This window comes from Scyliorhinus torazame, chromosome 8 (genome assembly GCF_047496885.1).
Source record: "Scyliorhinus torazame isolate Kashiwa2021f chromosome 8, sScyTor2.1, whole genome shotgun sequence".
NCBI lineage: Eukaryota > Metazoa > Chordata > Chondrichthyes > Carcharhiniformes > Scyliorhinidae > Scyliorhinus > Scyliorhinus torazame.
In genome coordinates, this window is record NC_092714.1 from 111,754,138 (window position 1) to 111,771,100 (window position 16,963).

The 16,963-nt window shown below is 43.5% G+C and overlaps 2 protein-coding genes across 3 annotated transcripts in view; one reads left to right on the forward strand and one right to left on the reverse strand.

Moving 5' to 3' along the window:
- usp16 (ubiquitin specific peptidase 16) overlaps window positions 1-2,163 on the reverse strand; it is a 65,952-nt gene extending 63,789 nt beyond the window's left edge. The window contains exon 1 of the mRNA XM_072514029.1: window positions 2,090-2,163. The gene's annotated coding sequence lies outside the window, so the exon portion shown is untranslated. The remainder of the gene's footprint in view (window positions 1-2,089) is intronic.
- Window positions 2,164-2,198: 35 nt separating this feature from the next.
- Window positions 2,199-13,316, forward strand: rwdd2b (RWD domain containing 2B). 2 transcript variants are annotated; one of them, XM_072514032.1, is made up of 6 exons: window positions 2,244-2,258; window positions 3,725-3,946; window positions 4,508-4,745; window positions 4,859-4,926; window positions 6,359-6,721; window positions 12,417-13,316. In XM_072514032.1, exons 3-6 carry the CDS (start codon window positions 4,554-4,556, stop codon window positions 12,667-12,669), a joined length of 876 nt encoding a protein of 291 aa, XP_072370133.1. In that variant the 5' UTR covers window positions 2,244-2,258; window positions 3,725-3,946; window positions 4,508-4,553; the 3' UTR covers window positions 12,670-13,316. The 2 variants fall into 2 exon arrangements, with proteins under 2 accessions (XP_072370134.1, XP_072370133.1); XM_072514033.1 differs by lacking the exon at window positions 3,725-3,946 and having other exon boundaries at window positions 2,199-2,258.
- The last annotated feature ends 3,647 nt before the right edge of the window (window positions 13,317-16,963 follow it).

The following is a 16,963-nucleotide window of genomic DNA, read 5'->3' on the forward strand; positions in this document are numbered from 1 at the left end:
TCAAATGATAGAAAATGTGATTAGAATAGTTAGGTGGTTGATTGTCTGCACAAACATTTTGGGCCGAAGGGCTTCTTTCTGTGCTGTAAAACTCTGATTCGAATTACAAGTTGTTGTTGATCTTGTCATTGACCCGAAACACTGTTTCACGCTCCACATGCTGAGTTTTCTCTAATATTTTCCTTTAATCATAGAATCATAGAATTTACAGTGCAGAAGGAGGCCATTTGGCCCATCGAGTCTGCACCGGCTCTTGGAAAGAGCACCCCACCCAAGGTCAACACCTCCACCCTATCCCCATAACCCAGTAACCCCAAACAACACTAAGGGCAATTTTGGACACTAAGGGCAATTTATCATGGCCAATCCACCTAACCTGCACATCTTTGGACTGTGGGAGGAAACCGGAGCACCCGGAGGAAACCCACGCACACACGGGGAGGATGTGCAGACTCCGCACAGACAGTGACCCAAGCCAGAATCGAACCTGGGACCCTGGAGCTGTGAAGCAATTGTGCTATCCACAATGCTACCGTGCTCTTTCATTTTTTCCAGCATGCAAATTATTTGGCTTGTTTGTATGCACAACTACTAACATTTTGGATCTTAAACGCACAATAATTCCTCCCCACCACAAAACTCTGCCATGGGAACTTTACAGGTGGGAATCAAAAAGCAAAATTTATATAGTGAAAGGGGATAAGGTTACAAAATAATAAAATGAAGAGGCCTGTGAATCATTAGGAAAGCATTAGGAATGAGTCACTCATGTTAGTTTGAACATGTGACTTAATGGGGATGCCAACGATTTAACACCACCTACATGGAGGGCTCTAATCCATCTCAGCCTGGATGGTAAACTTAATTTTTTGTTCATTTTTCCAATTATGGGACAAATTAATGTGGCCAATCCACCTATCCTGCACATCTTAGGGTTGTGGGGGTGAGACCCACACAAACACAGGGACAATGTGAAAATAATAATAATCTTTATTGTGACAAGTAGGCTTACATTAACACTGCAATGGAGTTACTGTGAAAATCCCCTCGGTGCCACACTCCGGCACCTGTTCGGGTACACGAAGGGAGAATTCAGAATGTCCAAATTACTTAACAGCACACCTTTTGGGATTTGTGGGGGGAAACCGGAGCACCCGGAGGAAACCAACGCAGACACAGGGAGAATGTGCAATCTGCACACAAACAGTGACCCAGGGACAGGATCAAACCCAGATCCTCAGCGCCAACCACTGTGCCACCCGTCTTAGTTCAGCATTACCCCAAATCCTTTATAAATGATTGAACAAGTCCAAATTGCCTGTGGGCAACGAGGGGCATAACATCCCCCCGTCTTGAACCTAAACATTAGCACCTTTAAACATAATAAAACCTCCAAGGTTCTTCACAGAAGCATTATCAAATTTTGATCCAGAGCTGCATGAGCAGATAAAAGGGCAGGTGAACAAACACTTGCTCGAAGAGGGTCGCAGAATAATACTTTTCACTGTACCTTGGTACACACGACAACAAATCAAATCGGATTAATGGGTGTTTTAAGCCAAGCAGAGAGGCTTCGGGAGGGAATTCCAGAGCTCGGTACCCAGGCAGCTAAAGGTCGGGCCACCAATGGTGGAACAATAAAAACAGGAGATGCACAAGAGACCAGAATTAGATCAGAGGACAGATATCTCAGGGGATTATGAAACTGTCTGGGGGAATTAGAGATAGGGAGGACTTGGAAACAAAGATGAAAATTTAAAAATCAAGACGCTGATCGGCTAGGGGGAGGGGGTGCAATGTGGCGAGCATAGGGATGATAGATCAGGAGGAATTAGTGCGAGTCAAGACAGGCAACAGAGATTTGGATGAACTCAAGCACATCTGTATGGACGATGCAAGACAGAAGGCCACCCCAGTAGTGTGTTGGATTCGTCAAGCCTGGAGGTAACGCAGGCACAGCTAAGAGTTATAGTACGAAATGAGCTGAGATTTACAAATACATGAATAAATACATTTAGTAAAATAAGCTAAATTGGAACGTTGGTGTCCTGCTAAAGCCGACCTTCCCGGGACTGACTGACCCTCTTACCGACTGCTCTCCGCCCCCGGGAGCCGCGGCCGCGAGGTGGCTCAGGTCACCAATAGCGTTTAGCAGCACGCATGCGCAACCAAGCCGGGGCGACGGTGGCCGAGAAGCTCAAACACACCCCCGAGAGGCGCGCGGGGGCCGGAAGTGGAGGACAACTGACAAAGAGCAGGTACAGGACAACATTGAATTTTGTGCTCTCGATGTGATGTCGTGTAACCGTTGTCCCATAAAAAATGGCTAGTAACCGACCTGCAAGGCCGTAGACAGGCAGTGACGTTATCTTTATTTAATATTACCAGTCCTTACAACCGAATTAGAGTAATTTTACTTATAGGCTTATCATTGACACTTTTCATCCAGTTAAGCTTTCTCGGTGTTTTTTAAATCATTGTTGTACTATTTCTGTGTATAAATACTCCACTCAGGTCCACATCTGTGTATCGTGTCCTAAAAGCCAAGCTTTGTTCCTTAATTAAATAATTTGAGAGGGTATGAGAGAGAATACAGAAAATGCGGGCGCCAGAATAATGACAGGGATATTTATTGTGAGTGAAGTTATGTCCCAGTTCACTATGTGAATTACATTATCGCATGTGTTTGTAAATTCGTTAAGTACTGTATGAAGAAGCTACTCCTGAGAAAATGGAACATATTTTGAGTATTCAATTGGGTTTAACTGCAAAAGGAGCAACAGCAACTTTGACAGTATTCCCATCAGATGGACTTTGGAACGGTGGATTGTTTGAAGCAATGGACATATAAATACATCTTAAAACAGCAGCACTAAGGTTTACACTTAATTCACTACCTTCCCAAGTTTAGAACAAACTTTCACTGCAGTTAATATGAAATCAATCACTTTTCATTCCACAAGCAGAACCTCCTTGCTGGAACAGTTACCTGTGATTAAGCCAAAAGTCTCCCCTTTGCCCAGAAAAAGTAGGTTAGCAACAGAGACCCTGAGTAACCCTTCGGATCTTACTGGCTGCCAAAAACAAACAACTTAAATTTATATAGCAAATTGTTCCAAGACACTGAACAGAAGCAATATCAATAAAAACATTTTTAAACAAAACCACGGGAGATATCACAGCAGATGAACAAATATCTCGTCAAAGACAGGGTTTTAAGGAGCATCTTGGACGAGAGACTGGTAGAGAGGCAGAGAGGTTTAGGTAGGGAATTCCAGAGCTTAGGATCAAGGCAGGTGAGCATACAGCCTCCTCTGCTGCATTGGTTAAAATCAGAGATGCACAATGGGCCAGAGTAGGATTACAGATATCACAAAAGCATGTGGGGCTGATGGAGGCCTCCAGAAGATCTTGAGGTAACAAAAGCACAGATGAGTGTTTCAGCAGGGTTGGACAGTGTTGTGGAGCTGTAGGCAGGCAGTCTTGTTGATGGAGAAGAAATACATTGAATACACTGATAAGTTATTCTGATAGTATTGTCAGGATTAAACTGCAATAGTGTGATGCTCAAACAATTTATGTTACCGTAACTAAAAGGGTATCTATGCAGACTCAAATGTGTAACAATGGGACAGATACATCATTTGTTTTGCCTTTTTGGGAGATGGTTGTAAAGTTTGAGCTTGAACTTTAGAACTGAAGAGTTTTTGATGTTTTCTTCCAGAGGGAATAACTTCACTGCATCTACTCTATCATCTCCCTTTATCATTATAAACATTTGATTAAATCATCCATCAACCTTTTAAATGGAAGGAAATACAAGACACATTTATGAAACGTGGCCCAATAATTGAACCCTTTAAGCCCTGGCACAATTCTGGTGAATCTACACTGAAGTCCTCCACAACCTGAGGTTCAGTGTGCAAAACTGAACACAGTACTCCAGGTGGGTTTTGGTGAAAGTTCTAAAACCAAAGCACCAATTACTTACTTATCAATTCTAACCCTTTTGAGATAAAGGCCAGCTTTCTATTAGTCTTGGTGATTAATGTTTTTATCTGGTGACTTTTGGATGTGGACACTGAAATATCTTGACATTTGAAACTGGATGCATATGGGTCTGGAGACAAAGGAAGAAGAACTTGCATGGAGAAACATTAGGACCATGGAAGTTAGACATTAGATCAGTAATGATATTGAATTTGCACCTGATACTGCTTGGGAGCCTGCAAGTTAGTTAAATTGACAGTTTGTTTTAGATAACAGGGTAGATATGGTTTAGAATATGTTTCAGATGAGTGCAATAACAGGTTGTAATATTGTATTTAATTTTATATAATTTGCCTATCATTTACTTGCATGCATTCACCACCAGGAATGAAGAAGCCCGACTCATGGACATTTCCATGCTGATTCTGCAGTGAATTTTCCTTCAGGAAATGTAAAAAATGCTGTTTTTACACATTCGGTATTTGATATGCAGAATGCTATCTTTCCTTTTTTTTAGGTTTTCTCATTGGGTCATCATACCTTTTGGAGCCATTCTTTAAAAAATGACCAGTCCTGCTAATGCTGAGGCCCAAATATCTGAACTGGATCTTCTATTCAGTATGTTTCCTAATGAGCTTCTGGTGGATGATCAGTTGGCTTTCGCAGATCTCGGCGAGTACGCCCAAGGAAAGATACTGAACCCACCAACTTCAAGACTGCAGTTCACTGTACACCTCCAGCTGGATGCTCCTAATGTCAGTGCCACATTAGAAATGCTTATGTAATGTACATCTTTTTGGCTGTTTTGAAGAATTGTACATGAAAAGTAATATCCTTTGCTCCAATGGAATTACTTCTTTTGTTGCAGGAAGTTTGTGTATTATCTTGTGCCTTTCCTCCAAATTATCCCGCAGTGGTACCAGAAATATCAACAAGGTAAAGTATATGTATGTCCTTATGGCAGATTTGTGCAACAGATTATTTTCAGAAAAAGTAAAGTTATCGTTCTAACTAGCTGGTAGAAAAGAAACAATTTAAACAAAGCGTATTCAAATTATATTGGTATAACTAGAAATTGAATCTTCAGTTTCTAGTGTCAAACATTTGGGTTGCTATAATTCACAAGACAAGCTATTTTTGGTGAGGAGCAGTTGAAGTTTCACAAGATAATTTGTTTCTTTTCTCTGCTCTTGTAACTTCCTATACCTTGGTTAAGCAAATTGTGAATTTTGTTAAGAGGCAGCTCGAAGCTGTGTAAATACGTGAGTGGCCTGCTTTCAAAACAATACCCTCTCTGGGAAAAGGTGCTTCAAATATTCAGGTTAATAGGGTTGTTGGAAAATTCCAGAACAATAACAGCTTTAATGTGCATGTGTGTAGTCTGTATTGAGAAGCAATAACCATCATACTGTCTGTGATGGGAAGAGAAATGTTGACACGTGAGGTGAGTGGGATAGATTCAAAATTTTGTGCTTAATTCATGTATTGGACGTGGGTATTGTCAATGTTTCAGTAGCTGAAACTCCCTCTTTTCCTTAAAGGGTTGATCTTGGTAATGGTTTTGCAGACAAGGCTGTAGCATAATAAACCTGCATAGGTCGACAATGAAGTCCTTGGGGCAGGTTCACTGGATTCCACTAAGAGCAAAATGTTGATGGCTGCCATTCCAAGAATCTCTTCCAAGAATCTTTTTGATTTCTTGGAGTTGTAGTTTTCCACTGTACAGTATGAATTGTTTTGTTATCCAGGAAAACCAGTAAAACCAAGGACAGATTAAAAAGAAAAAAGCTGCACACGGAAATAATACTGAAAATGATGAAAAATTAATGATTCCGTCAGCATCTGGAAACCCAAAACAGAGACTGTATGGACTTTGTACGTTCTCCCCAGGTCTGCATGGGTTTCCTCCGGGTGCTCCGGTTTCCTCCCACAATCCAAAGATGTGCGGGTTCGGTGGATTGGCTATTCTAAAATTGCCCCTTAATGTCCAAAGATGTGAAAGTAATTGAGGTTATGCAGATAGGGTGGGGGAGTGGGATCTTTGTAGGGTGCTCTTTCAAAAAGTTGATGCAGATACAATGGGCCGAATAGCCTCCTTCTGCACTGTAGGGATTCTTGGGATAAACATTTTAACTGTAATTACATAAGGTTTGTTAAAATGCCTGCATCCAAGCTGTTCATCCAATGTCTTTCCAAATGTTGTTATACCTGCTGGGTATTTCAGCATTTTCTATAATTATGGAAAAGTTTTGTATTAAAAAAGGAACATAATTCCTCAGAGTTGAGTTGAAAGAATACATTCAGTTAATTTTTCTGTGTACAAGTGCTGTAAATTCCAGTGTAAATTAACTGACATTCTACTTTCCAGATCTGATGCTATATACAGAACACAGCAAGCGCAATTAAATATGGACCTTCATGAGTATCTACAAGAGAACTGTTGTGGTGAGATATGTGTGTTGAATGCAATTGAATGGATAAAGGACCATGCTGCAGCATACATGAGCAAAGAAACTATTCCAAGTGAAAAGAGACAACCTGCTAACAGAACCAAAGATGTAATTTGTACCCGACTCTGGATCTACAGCCACCACATCTATAACAAAGAAAAGAGAAAAAATATTCTAGAGTGGGCAAAAGAGCTTTCACTTACTGGGTTCAGTATGCCTGGCAAACCTGGAGTGATTTGTGTGGAAGGGGCACAGAGTGCATGTGAAGAATACTGGACAAGGTTTGACTTTGGTACATTATTGGTTTAATCAGAAAAAGTACCATCAAGAAACGCAACAGAGCACAGGATAAAATATGAATTTATATTCCTCATCATAGTTTCAGGGACAGAATTGTAATTTTTAAATTTGCCACTCCTGAGTTCCAAGAGATTTGCATCTCCCTCCTACCGGACCGCCATGGTTTATGTTGACAGATTTTCAGTTTGGATTCTATTCGCTATAGTGCCTTTGGTTTTTATTGTATTCACACAAGGCACATATCATTGATATGCCCGAGCGATGAATTTGCATCTCTATCTCCTCTCTGCCCTCTCCAAAGTCCCTCGACCCCTTCGCAAGAATATGCTGACTAGTCAACATCCCCCTCCTCATCCCCCATATTAGCTGATATTGTTAATGGTTCTCTCTTCAGATGTTGACCCTCTCCTTTAAATCTACCCTTATCACCCTTCTCCTCAAAAAAATAATCATTGATCTAATTTTCCTTGTGAAATAGCGACCCATTGTCAACCTTCCTTTCCTCTACAAAACCCTCGAACGTGTTGTTATCACCTAAATCCGTGCCCACCTTTCCATAAACTCCATGTTGAATCCTTCCAATCTGGTTTTCATCCTTGCCACAGTACTGAAATGACTATTAAAGTCACAATGACATCCTAAGCCACTGTGGCAAAAGCATACTATTCCTCATTGTTTTTGCAGCCTTTGACACAGTAGACCGCACCATCCTTCAATGCCTCTCCACGGTTCTCCAGCTGGATGGGATTGCTCTCACTTAGTTCCATTGTTATCTGTAATCTTAGCCAGTGAATCACTTGCAATGACATTTCTTCCCACTCCTGCACTGTTACCTCTGGTAGCAAAGTATTTATCCTTGGCACCCTTTATTTCTCATCTCGATATTGCCCTCGGTAACGTCATCCAAAAGCACAGTATTAGTTTTCTCATGTTCATTGAGGACACCCAGCTCTACCTCATCACCACCTCTCTTTATTACCCCACTGTTGGTAAATTATCTGATAATCTGACATTCACTACCAGGTGAGCAGAAATGTCTTCCAATTAAACACTGGGAAGACTGAAGCCATTGTTTTTGGACTCGCTCCAAACTCCATTTCTTAACCACCACCTCCGGTCCTCTCCATGACAACAGTCTGAGACTACAGTCTGTTAGCAATCTTGGTATCATATTGGACCTCAAGGTGACCATCCAACCACATCTTCAAGCCATCACTAAGACCACCTATGTACACCAAACATCACAAGATCTTGCACCCATCTCCGCTCATTTGCTGCTGAAATTCCTCATCCTTAGCATTGTTAACTGAGAAGGTGGCTATTCCATTACGCTCCTCGCATGTCTTCCATCTTCTACTCTCTGTATAATTGAGGTCATCCAAAACTCTGCTGCACATATCTTAACTAGCAGCAAGTCCCGTTCACCTATCATACTTGTGCTTGCTGATCTACGTTGGCTCCTGGTCAAGCATGCTTTGGTTTTAAAATTATCAGTGTTATTTTCAGATCCATCCATGGCCTCGACCTTCACTTTATCTGTTGATCTCATCCAACCCAACAACACTGTCAGATATTTATGCTCCTCTGATGATAGCCTCTTGTGCATCCCAAATCACTCCACATTTGGTAGACATGTTTTCAGTTACCTAGACCCAAGCTGTGGATCCTTTGACAAGGTAGACTCTTGGTAGATTAGTACAAAAGGTGAAGTCACATGGGATCAGAGGAGAGCTGGCAAGTTGGATACAGAACTGGTTTGGGCACAGAAAAGAGGGTAGCAGTAGAAGGGTGCTTTTCTAAATGGAAGGCTGTGACTAGCAGCGTTCCACAGAGATCAGTTCTGGGGCCTTTGTTCTTTGGGTGTATATAAATAATTTGAAAGAAAATGTAGCTGGTCTGATTAGTAAGTTCGTAGACGACACAAAAATTGGTGGAGTTGCGGATAGTAAAGAGGATTGTCAGAGGATAGAGCAGGATATAAACTGGTTGGTGTCTTGGGCGGAGAAATGGCAGGTGGTGTTTAATCCGGACAAGTGTGACGTAATGCACTTTGGAAGGTCCAATGCCTGTAGGAATTAGACAATAAATGGGAGAACTCCTGCGAGTATTGACAGGCAGAGAGATCTGGGCGTGCATGTCCACCGATCACTGAAAGTGGCAACGCATGTGGATAAGGTGGTCAAGAAAGCATGCGGCATGCTGGCCTTCATCAGTCGGGGCATTAAATAAAGAAATTGGCAAGTCATGTTGCAGCTGTACAGGACCTTAATTAGGCTTCATTTGGAATATTGCGTACAATTCTGGTCGCCACATTACCAGAAGGATGTGGATGCTTTAGCGAGTGTTGCTCGTTTTCGATCCCAACAGCGTCGCCAATACTGTTGCTAATATTAATTATAATGTTGGTGAACCACAAACCTTCCCTTATATCGATCAAATGACCACAAACCAGTTAGTTAGTTCAAAAGGTGGTTTATTTACATACACAAGAGTTACCTCGACATGCAAACACAATATCTACTACGAGTTAAACTACACCTATCAGCTACAATAACCTATACTTAACTTCAGAGCGACTGGCACTGTGCAAATGGATAAGGCCTTTATCTGGATTTCACTTGGCTGGTTCGAAGAAAGTGGCTCTGTCTCTGCTGGGCTCATCTCTCAGGTAGCGATCATTGGTCTTGAACTTGGCTGCCTGTTCCTGCTACAGTTGGGCTGGCACAGGCTGGATCCAAAAGAGACAGAACACATGGCTGTGCTCTCTTTTATCCCTCTGTGATTTTGCGCTCTTTGGGGCGGTCCTTAACCTTGGACCCAATAGTTCGACAGGGCGCTGATCACTGTCTTCAATTTCGGCCAATAAAGGGGCGGGTGCCTTGGTGGCTGGGCGGGTCCTTAGCGGTCATTGACCTTGGCAGTTGGGCTCTCTGAGTAAAGGGAGTGGTGCCGATCAATCTGTGGCTGTACCGGTTTCTTGATTGGAGTTCTATTGTCCTGGGAAAATGGGCCATTGAAATGCAAACGAGCGGGGGTTTCGATCAGGCTTGGTTACCTGTGTTTCAAATACACATAGGCTCTGTATCTGTCTCTGGGTTGGACATAATTCCCATGGTCCTTTGCAGGTGGTCATCTTAGATGGCTAGAAGCGGGTACAGAAGTGTTTTACTAGGATGTTGCCTAGTATGGAGGGCATTAGCTATGAGGAAAGGTTAGATAAACTCGGTCTGTTCTCACTGGAACGGCGAAGGTTGAGAGGCGACCTGATAGAGGTCTACAAGATTATGAGTGGCATGGATAGAGTGGATAGTCAGATGCTCTTTCCTAGGATAGGAAAGTCAAGTACTAGGGGACATAGGTTTAACGTGCGCGGGGAAAAGTTTAGAACAGATGTGCGTGGCAAGTGTTTTACACAGAGGGTGGTAAATATATGGAACATGCTGCCTGGGGAGGTGGTGGGAGCAGGTATGATAGCGACATTTAAGGGACATGTAGACAAATATATGAATAGGGTGGGAATGGAAGGATACAGACTATAAGTGCAGACGGTTTTAGTTCAGGCAAGTACCATGGTTGGCGCAAGCTTGAAGGACTGAAGGGCCTGTTCCTGTGTTGTACTGTTCTTTGTATCCTTCCTACACTCGTCACCTCTTTACTTCACTTTACTCCTAAAGATGCTGCTCAAGGCCTACTTTAAAAAAAAAAAAAAAATTTAGAGTACCCAATTCATTTTTTCCAATTAAGGGGCAATTTATCGAGGCCAATCCACCTACCCTGTACATCTTTGGTTGTGGGGGCGAAACCCACGCAAACACAGGGAGAATGTGTAAACTCCACATGGACAGTGACCCAGAGCCGGGATCGAACCTGGGACCTCGGCACCATGAGGCAGCAATGCTAACCACTGTGCCACCATGCTGCCCTCAAGGCCTACCTTTGGCTAAGCTTTTGATTATTTGACTTAATATGTCCTTATGTGTCTTGATGTCATATTTTGTGTTAAAGTGCTTCTCTGTAGTGACTTTAATTATTTAAGGTGCGGTTTAGGTACTAAATGACTTAGTAAGTATTTCCCTCAAAAAGGAAGTTGACAATGTGGCAGTAAAGGAAAAGATAATAGTGATAATGGATCGGCTAAAAGAGGTACTTGAAAGGTTGACAATCCGCTGTTGTATCAATCTAATTCAGATACTTTCAATCAGTTTATTTACTTAAATGTTTTACCTAGGTGTCCTTTAATACCGAGGAGAACAAAGTACTAACACAGATATAAATTCAAACACTCTTTGTTTAACACAATTACCCGTATATCACCTACAAAATATTTTCTTGAGGTACCCAAGATTAGTTTATAATACCCTCAAAGATGGCTTGGTATGACTGTTGATGGCATCCATGAGTCCCTCTGGTCCATCGTCACAAAGATAGTTTCTTCCATCTTTCCATCTATGTTATCTGGTCTGTGAAGGTCATCACCCACTGGTCTTCGATCCTGAGGTGTCCGGAATGCCTATTTTTATCCCCCTTGACTTCACATCCTTTTGTTCCTTCCCGTGGCCTTCTGCTAATGGGATTCCAGTATCCAATGATGCGGGTTGACAGGGCATCTGGGCCAACCCCAGGTGTCCATCTCTGGTGGCGTTATTTGCGCATATGTCCTTACCAAATAAGGTGACAGCGGGAACTCTAGACTCCCGAGAGTCTGGCTCGATCTGCTCCCGAGAGTCTGGCTCGATTTGGGCTTTGAACAATAGATCGGTGCATACCAATCGGATCGATTATCTCTTGATGGTCGATTGACAGGGCAGGTCCGCACATGTCCTAGCAGCCTGTCTGATTTCCATGTATTCAAACTTGGCCCGTTAGAATTCCCATGGGGCTCTGTGCTGGAGTGGCTGTGGCTTGATTTGAAGTACCCAATTATTAAATTTAAAATACCTAATTTAATCAGGCCTAAATCTAGGCCCTGCCAGGTTATCATACTGCAAAGTAGAAAAGTCCAGGTGGAATACATCCTACTTTACTGAGGTGTGGAGATGCCGGCGTTGGACTGGGGTGAGCACAGTACGAAGTCTTACAACACCAGGTTAAAGTCCAACAGGTTTGTTTCGATGTCACTAGCTTTCGGAGCGCTGCTCCTTCCTCAGGTGAATGAAGAGGTCTCTTCATTCACCTGAGGAAGGAGCAGCGCTCCGAAAGCTAGTGACATCGAAACAAACCTGTTGGACTTTAACCTGGTGTTGTAAGACTTCGTACTGTACTTTACTGAGGGAAGTATAGGTGGAAATTGTGAAGACTATCCACAATCTTCTAATCCTCCTACAAGGGCCAATGTCAGAGGACTGGAGAATTGTAAATGTTACAGTCCTATTCAAACAAAAATGGCTGAGGCATAAATCTGTCAATACAGGGCAAGACAGCACAATAGCAGTGGTGGGCAACATTTTAGAGACTTTAATTCAGCACTTGGAAAACTAGGGGCTAATAATGAATCTCAGCAAGGATTTGGTAAAGACAAATAGTGTTTGATTAAGTTGACTGAGTTGAAGAGCATAGTTCCTGACCTAAACTTGGATGCATTTCCAGAATGATATGTCTAAAGCTGGGTGGTGTGGTCTTCATAGGCACCAACTCACTGCACCACCTCTTCCATAACATATTTCCATCTCCTTACAGAGCAAAACGGTTAACCTGGAAAAGGATTCTAATCCGCCACAGAGAGGATGCTATCTTGGACATTACAAACATTGGTGTGGATGCTGCAATACAAATGTTTCGGAAGTTTACAGACTTTGAAGAGAAAATATTTGATGTCCGTGGTACCAAGGGAAATCATATGGATCTGGGGCAGCTGTACCAATTCTTAAATGAAAGGGAATGTGGAGACATTTTTCAATTGTATTTTGGTGTTGAAGGAAAAACTTCTTAAATTATTTTGTGTTCACATCATTTTTTTGGTAACAGGAAAACAATGTTCAAATACAATACAACACTCCAGCGTTGTATCCAGCTACAGAAATTCGAAATCTAATTAGATTTATTAAAAATCCTAGTTATTGAATCATAGAATAGTTACAGTATAGAAGGGAGCATTTGGCCCATGTCAGTGCTGGCTGAATAGCTTTTTTTAAAAGAAAAATCTGCTTTGTTCACCTAGGAATCTCAATCTTACTGACTTTATACGTTGCTTTTATTTGTCTTGTATCAATTTAGCAATCTTCTGATTGTAATCCTTAGTCTCCTATGGTCAGACTCATCGAGCAATGGCTATAATAGATGTGTAGTTAATGAATCAATGCCAGAAAGGTTAGATGGATTAAAAAACACAAAATGTGGTTTCTACCAAAGAAAACTCCTTAAAAGCAGAATTAAATGAGTGAACTGTGATGATTTTCAATACCTTTAATCAGTTTTATCTTCAATTAAATGCCATTGAAATTACAATAATATTTTGAATGGTAACAATTAGAAGAAAAGCTACAATCATAGAAAAGCTCTTTCATTTCATCACCCAGAACACTTGTCAAGGTTATGAAGAAACTTGACATTGCTACTCTGAAATAAAATAATTAACAATAATTAACAAATCAATTTTTTTCAAAGCCACTTCGAGACTCTATAGATTGATAAACTGTGATTGTATTTTAACAATATTTGGATACGCTCTTGAGCTGCCGTAACAGGGCTATAGACGAAGAGCTGGAAAGTGGGATTAACTTTTTTTTCTCTTATTGTGTACAATTCTGGTCACCATACTACCAGAAGAATGTGGAGGTATTGGAGAGGGTACAGAAGAGGTTTACAGGATGTCGCCTGTTCTTGAGGATGTTAGTTATAAGGAGAGGTTGGATAAACTCAGATTGTTTTCACTGAAACGTGAGAGGGCGACCTAATAGAGGTTTACAAAATTATGAGTGGCACAGACAGAGTAGATAATCAGATGCCTTTTCCCAGGGTGGAAAAGTCAATTACCTGGGGAATTTGGTTTAAGGTGCAAGGGAAAAAATTTAGAGGAGATGTGTGAGGCAAGTCTTTTACACAGAGGGTGGTGAGTGCCTGGTACGTGGTGCTGGGGGAGGTGGTGGAAGCAGATACGATAGCGGCGTTCAAGTGGCATCTTGACAAATACATGAATACGATGAGAATAGAGAGTTACGGATTTGGGAAGTGCAGAAGGGCCTGTTCCTGTGCTGTATGGTTCTTTGTTTTTCAGCCGGTGTGAACACAATGGGCTGAATGACCTTCTTCTTAAATATTTTTTTCAAATAATATTTTATTAAAGTATTTGAAATTTTTTATAACAGTAACAAAAACAATGACATCAACATGGTAAAATAAACATTTCCCCCCCCAGCCCAATCTTCACACACCTCAACCTGCCCCCGCCCCCCCCCCCTTTGGAATACTGCATCTGTTGACATTTTTAATTTTCCCCGAGAAAGTCGACAAACGGCTGCCACCTCCGGGAGAACCCTAACAGTGACCCTCTTAAGGCGAACTTTATTTTCTCAAGACTGAGAAACCCAGCCATGTCACTAACCCAGGTCTCTATACTTGGGGGCTTTGAGTCCCTCCACATTAATAAGATCTGTCTTCGGGCTACCAGGGAGGCAAAGGCCAGAACGTCGGCCTCTTTCGTCCCCTGAACTCCCGGATCTTCCGACACTCCAAAGATCGCTACCTCCGGACTCGGCACCACCCATGTTTTTAGCACCGTGGACATTGCCATAGCTAAACCCTGCCAAAACCCTCTAAGCTTCGGGCATGCCCAAAACATGTGGACATGATTTGCTGGGCTTCCCGTGCACCTCGCACACCTATCCTCTACCCCAAAAAACTTGCTCATCCTAGCCACTGTCATGTGTGTCCGGTGGACTACCTTAAATTGTATCAGGCTAAGCCTGGCGCACAATGAGGAGGTATTAACCCTGCTTAGGGCATCCACCAATAGACCTGCCTCTATCTCTTCTCCTAGCTCGTCCTCCCACTTGCCCTTAAGCTCCTCCACCGGAGTTTAATCCGCCTCCGAAAGCTCCTGGTAAATGTCCGAAACCTTCCCCTCTCCCACCCAGGTACTGGAAACTACTCTATCCTGTATCCCCTGTGGCGGCAGCAGCGGAAAGGCCGGCACCTGTTTTCTCAGGAAGTCGGGCAGCTGCAAATACCTAAAACCATTCCCTGCTGGCCATTTAAATTTATCCTCCAAAGCTCTTAAGCTGGGAAAGCTCCCATCTATAAATAGATCCCCCATCCTTCTAATTCCTGCCCTCTGCCAACTCCGGAACACGCCATCTAGCCTACCCGGTACAAACCTGTGGTTGTTATAAATCGGGGTCCAAATTGATGCTCCCTCCACTATCTATATCTCCTCCACTTCCCCCAGATCCTCAGAGCCGCCACTACCACCGGACTTGTAGTGTATCGGGCCGGTGAGAATGGCAAAGGTGCCGTTACCAATGCTCCCAGACTGGTGTCTTTACATGACCCCTCCCCCACTACCCACTTCCTGATCATGGCTATATTAGCCGCCCAGTAGGAATTGCAGAAATTCGACAGCTCCAACCTACCCTCCCCCGACTTCGCTCCAGCCACACTTTCTTCACTCGCGGGGTTTTACTCGCCCACACAAAGCCCAAAATAATCTTCTTATCCTGCTTGAAAAAGGCCTTGGGATGAAGATGGGGAGGCACTGAAAGACAAACAGAAATCTGGAGAGGACCGTCATTTTCACGGTTTGTACCAACCCCGCCAGTGATAGCGGGAGCATGTCCCATCTCTTAAAGTCTCCTTCCATTTGTTCTACCAACCGGGATAGGTTTAACTTGTGTAGTAGCTCCCATTTCCGGGCCACCTGGATTCCCAGATATCGAAAGCTCTTCCCTACCATTCTAAGCAGCAGCTCTCCCAGTCTCTTTCCTGCCCTCTTGCCTGGATCGCAAACATCTCGCTTTTCCCCATGTTCAATTTATACCCCCATCCCCTCCAACAGATCCGAAATGTACAAGAGCAGGTCATCTGCATAGAGCGAGACCTGGTGCTCCCCCTGCCCCGAACCAGCCCTTTCCAGTTCCTAGAGGCTCTTAACAGGGAGGGGGAGGGAGGGGGGGCACCCTTGCCTGTCCCTCGGTGTAGTTCAAAATACCCCGACCTCAGCCGGTTCGTACACACACTCGCTACTGGCGCCTGATAGCGCAACCGCACCCAGTTAATAAAGCCTTCGCCAAACCCAAACCTTCCCAGCACCTCCCACAGGTCATTCCACTCCACCCGATCAAAAGCCGCCTCCGCATCCATCGCTACCACCACCTCCGCCTCTTCTCCTTCTGAGGGCATCATAATAACATTAACAAGCCTTCGAACATTGGCCTTGAGTTGCCTGCCCTTAACAAATCCCGTCTGGTCTTCCCCTATCACCCCCGGGACACAGTCCTCTGTCCTTGTGGCCAGTATCTTAGCCAGCAGTTTGGCATCCACGTTCAGGAGAGAAATCGGCCTGTATGACCCGCATTGCTCCGGATCCTCCTCCCATTTCAAGATCAAGATCAATGAAATTGAGGCCTGCGACATTGTTGGGGAGAGGACTCCCTTCTCTCTTGCTTCGTTAAATGTCCTCACCAGCACTGGGCTCAATATCTCTGAAAACGTCTTATAGAATTCCACCGGGTAGCCGTCAGGCCCCGGGGCCTTGCCCGACTGCATACCCTCCAGCCCCTTGATTATTTCCTCAATCTCAATTGGGGCTCCCAGCCCCTCCACCGTCGGAAACATCAACTGATCCAGAAATTGCCTCATCCCCTCCACCCTAGCTGGGGATTCCAACTCCTATAATTTACTATAAAAGTCCTTAATCACCTCGTTCACCCCTGCTGTGTCCAGGACAGTATTACCATCTCTACTCTTTACCTATCTCCCTGGCCGCCTCTCTTTTCCTGAGCTGGTGCGCCAACATTCTGCTTGCTTTTTCCCCGTACTCATAGATCGCCCCCCTTGCCTTCCTCAACTGTTCCACTGCTTTCCCTGTGGTCAACAGCCCAAACTTCACCTGTTATCTCCACCGCTCACTCAGTAGCCCCGAGTCCGGGACCTCAGAGTATCTCCTGTCCACCTGGAGTATCTCCTCCACTAATCTATCCCTCTCAGCCCATTCCACCTTTTCTCTGTGGGCCCGCATCGAAATTAATTCCTCTCTGACTACTGCCTTCAAAGCTGCCCAGACCGTCGCT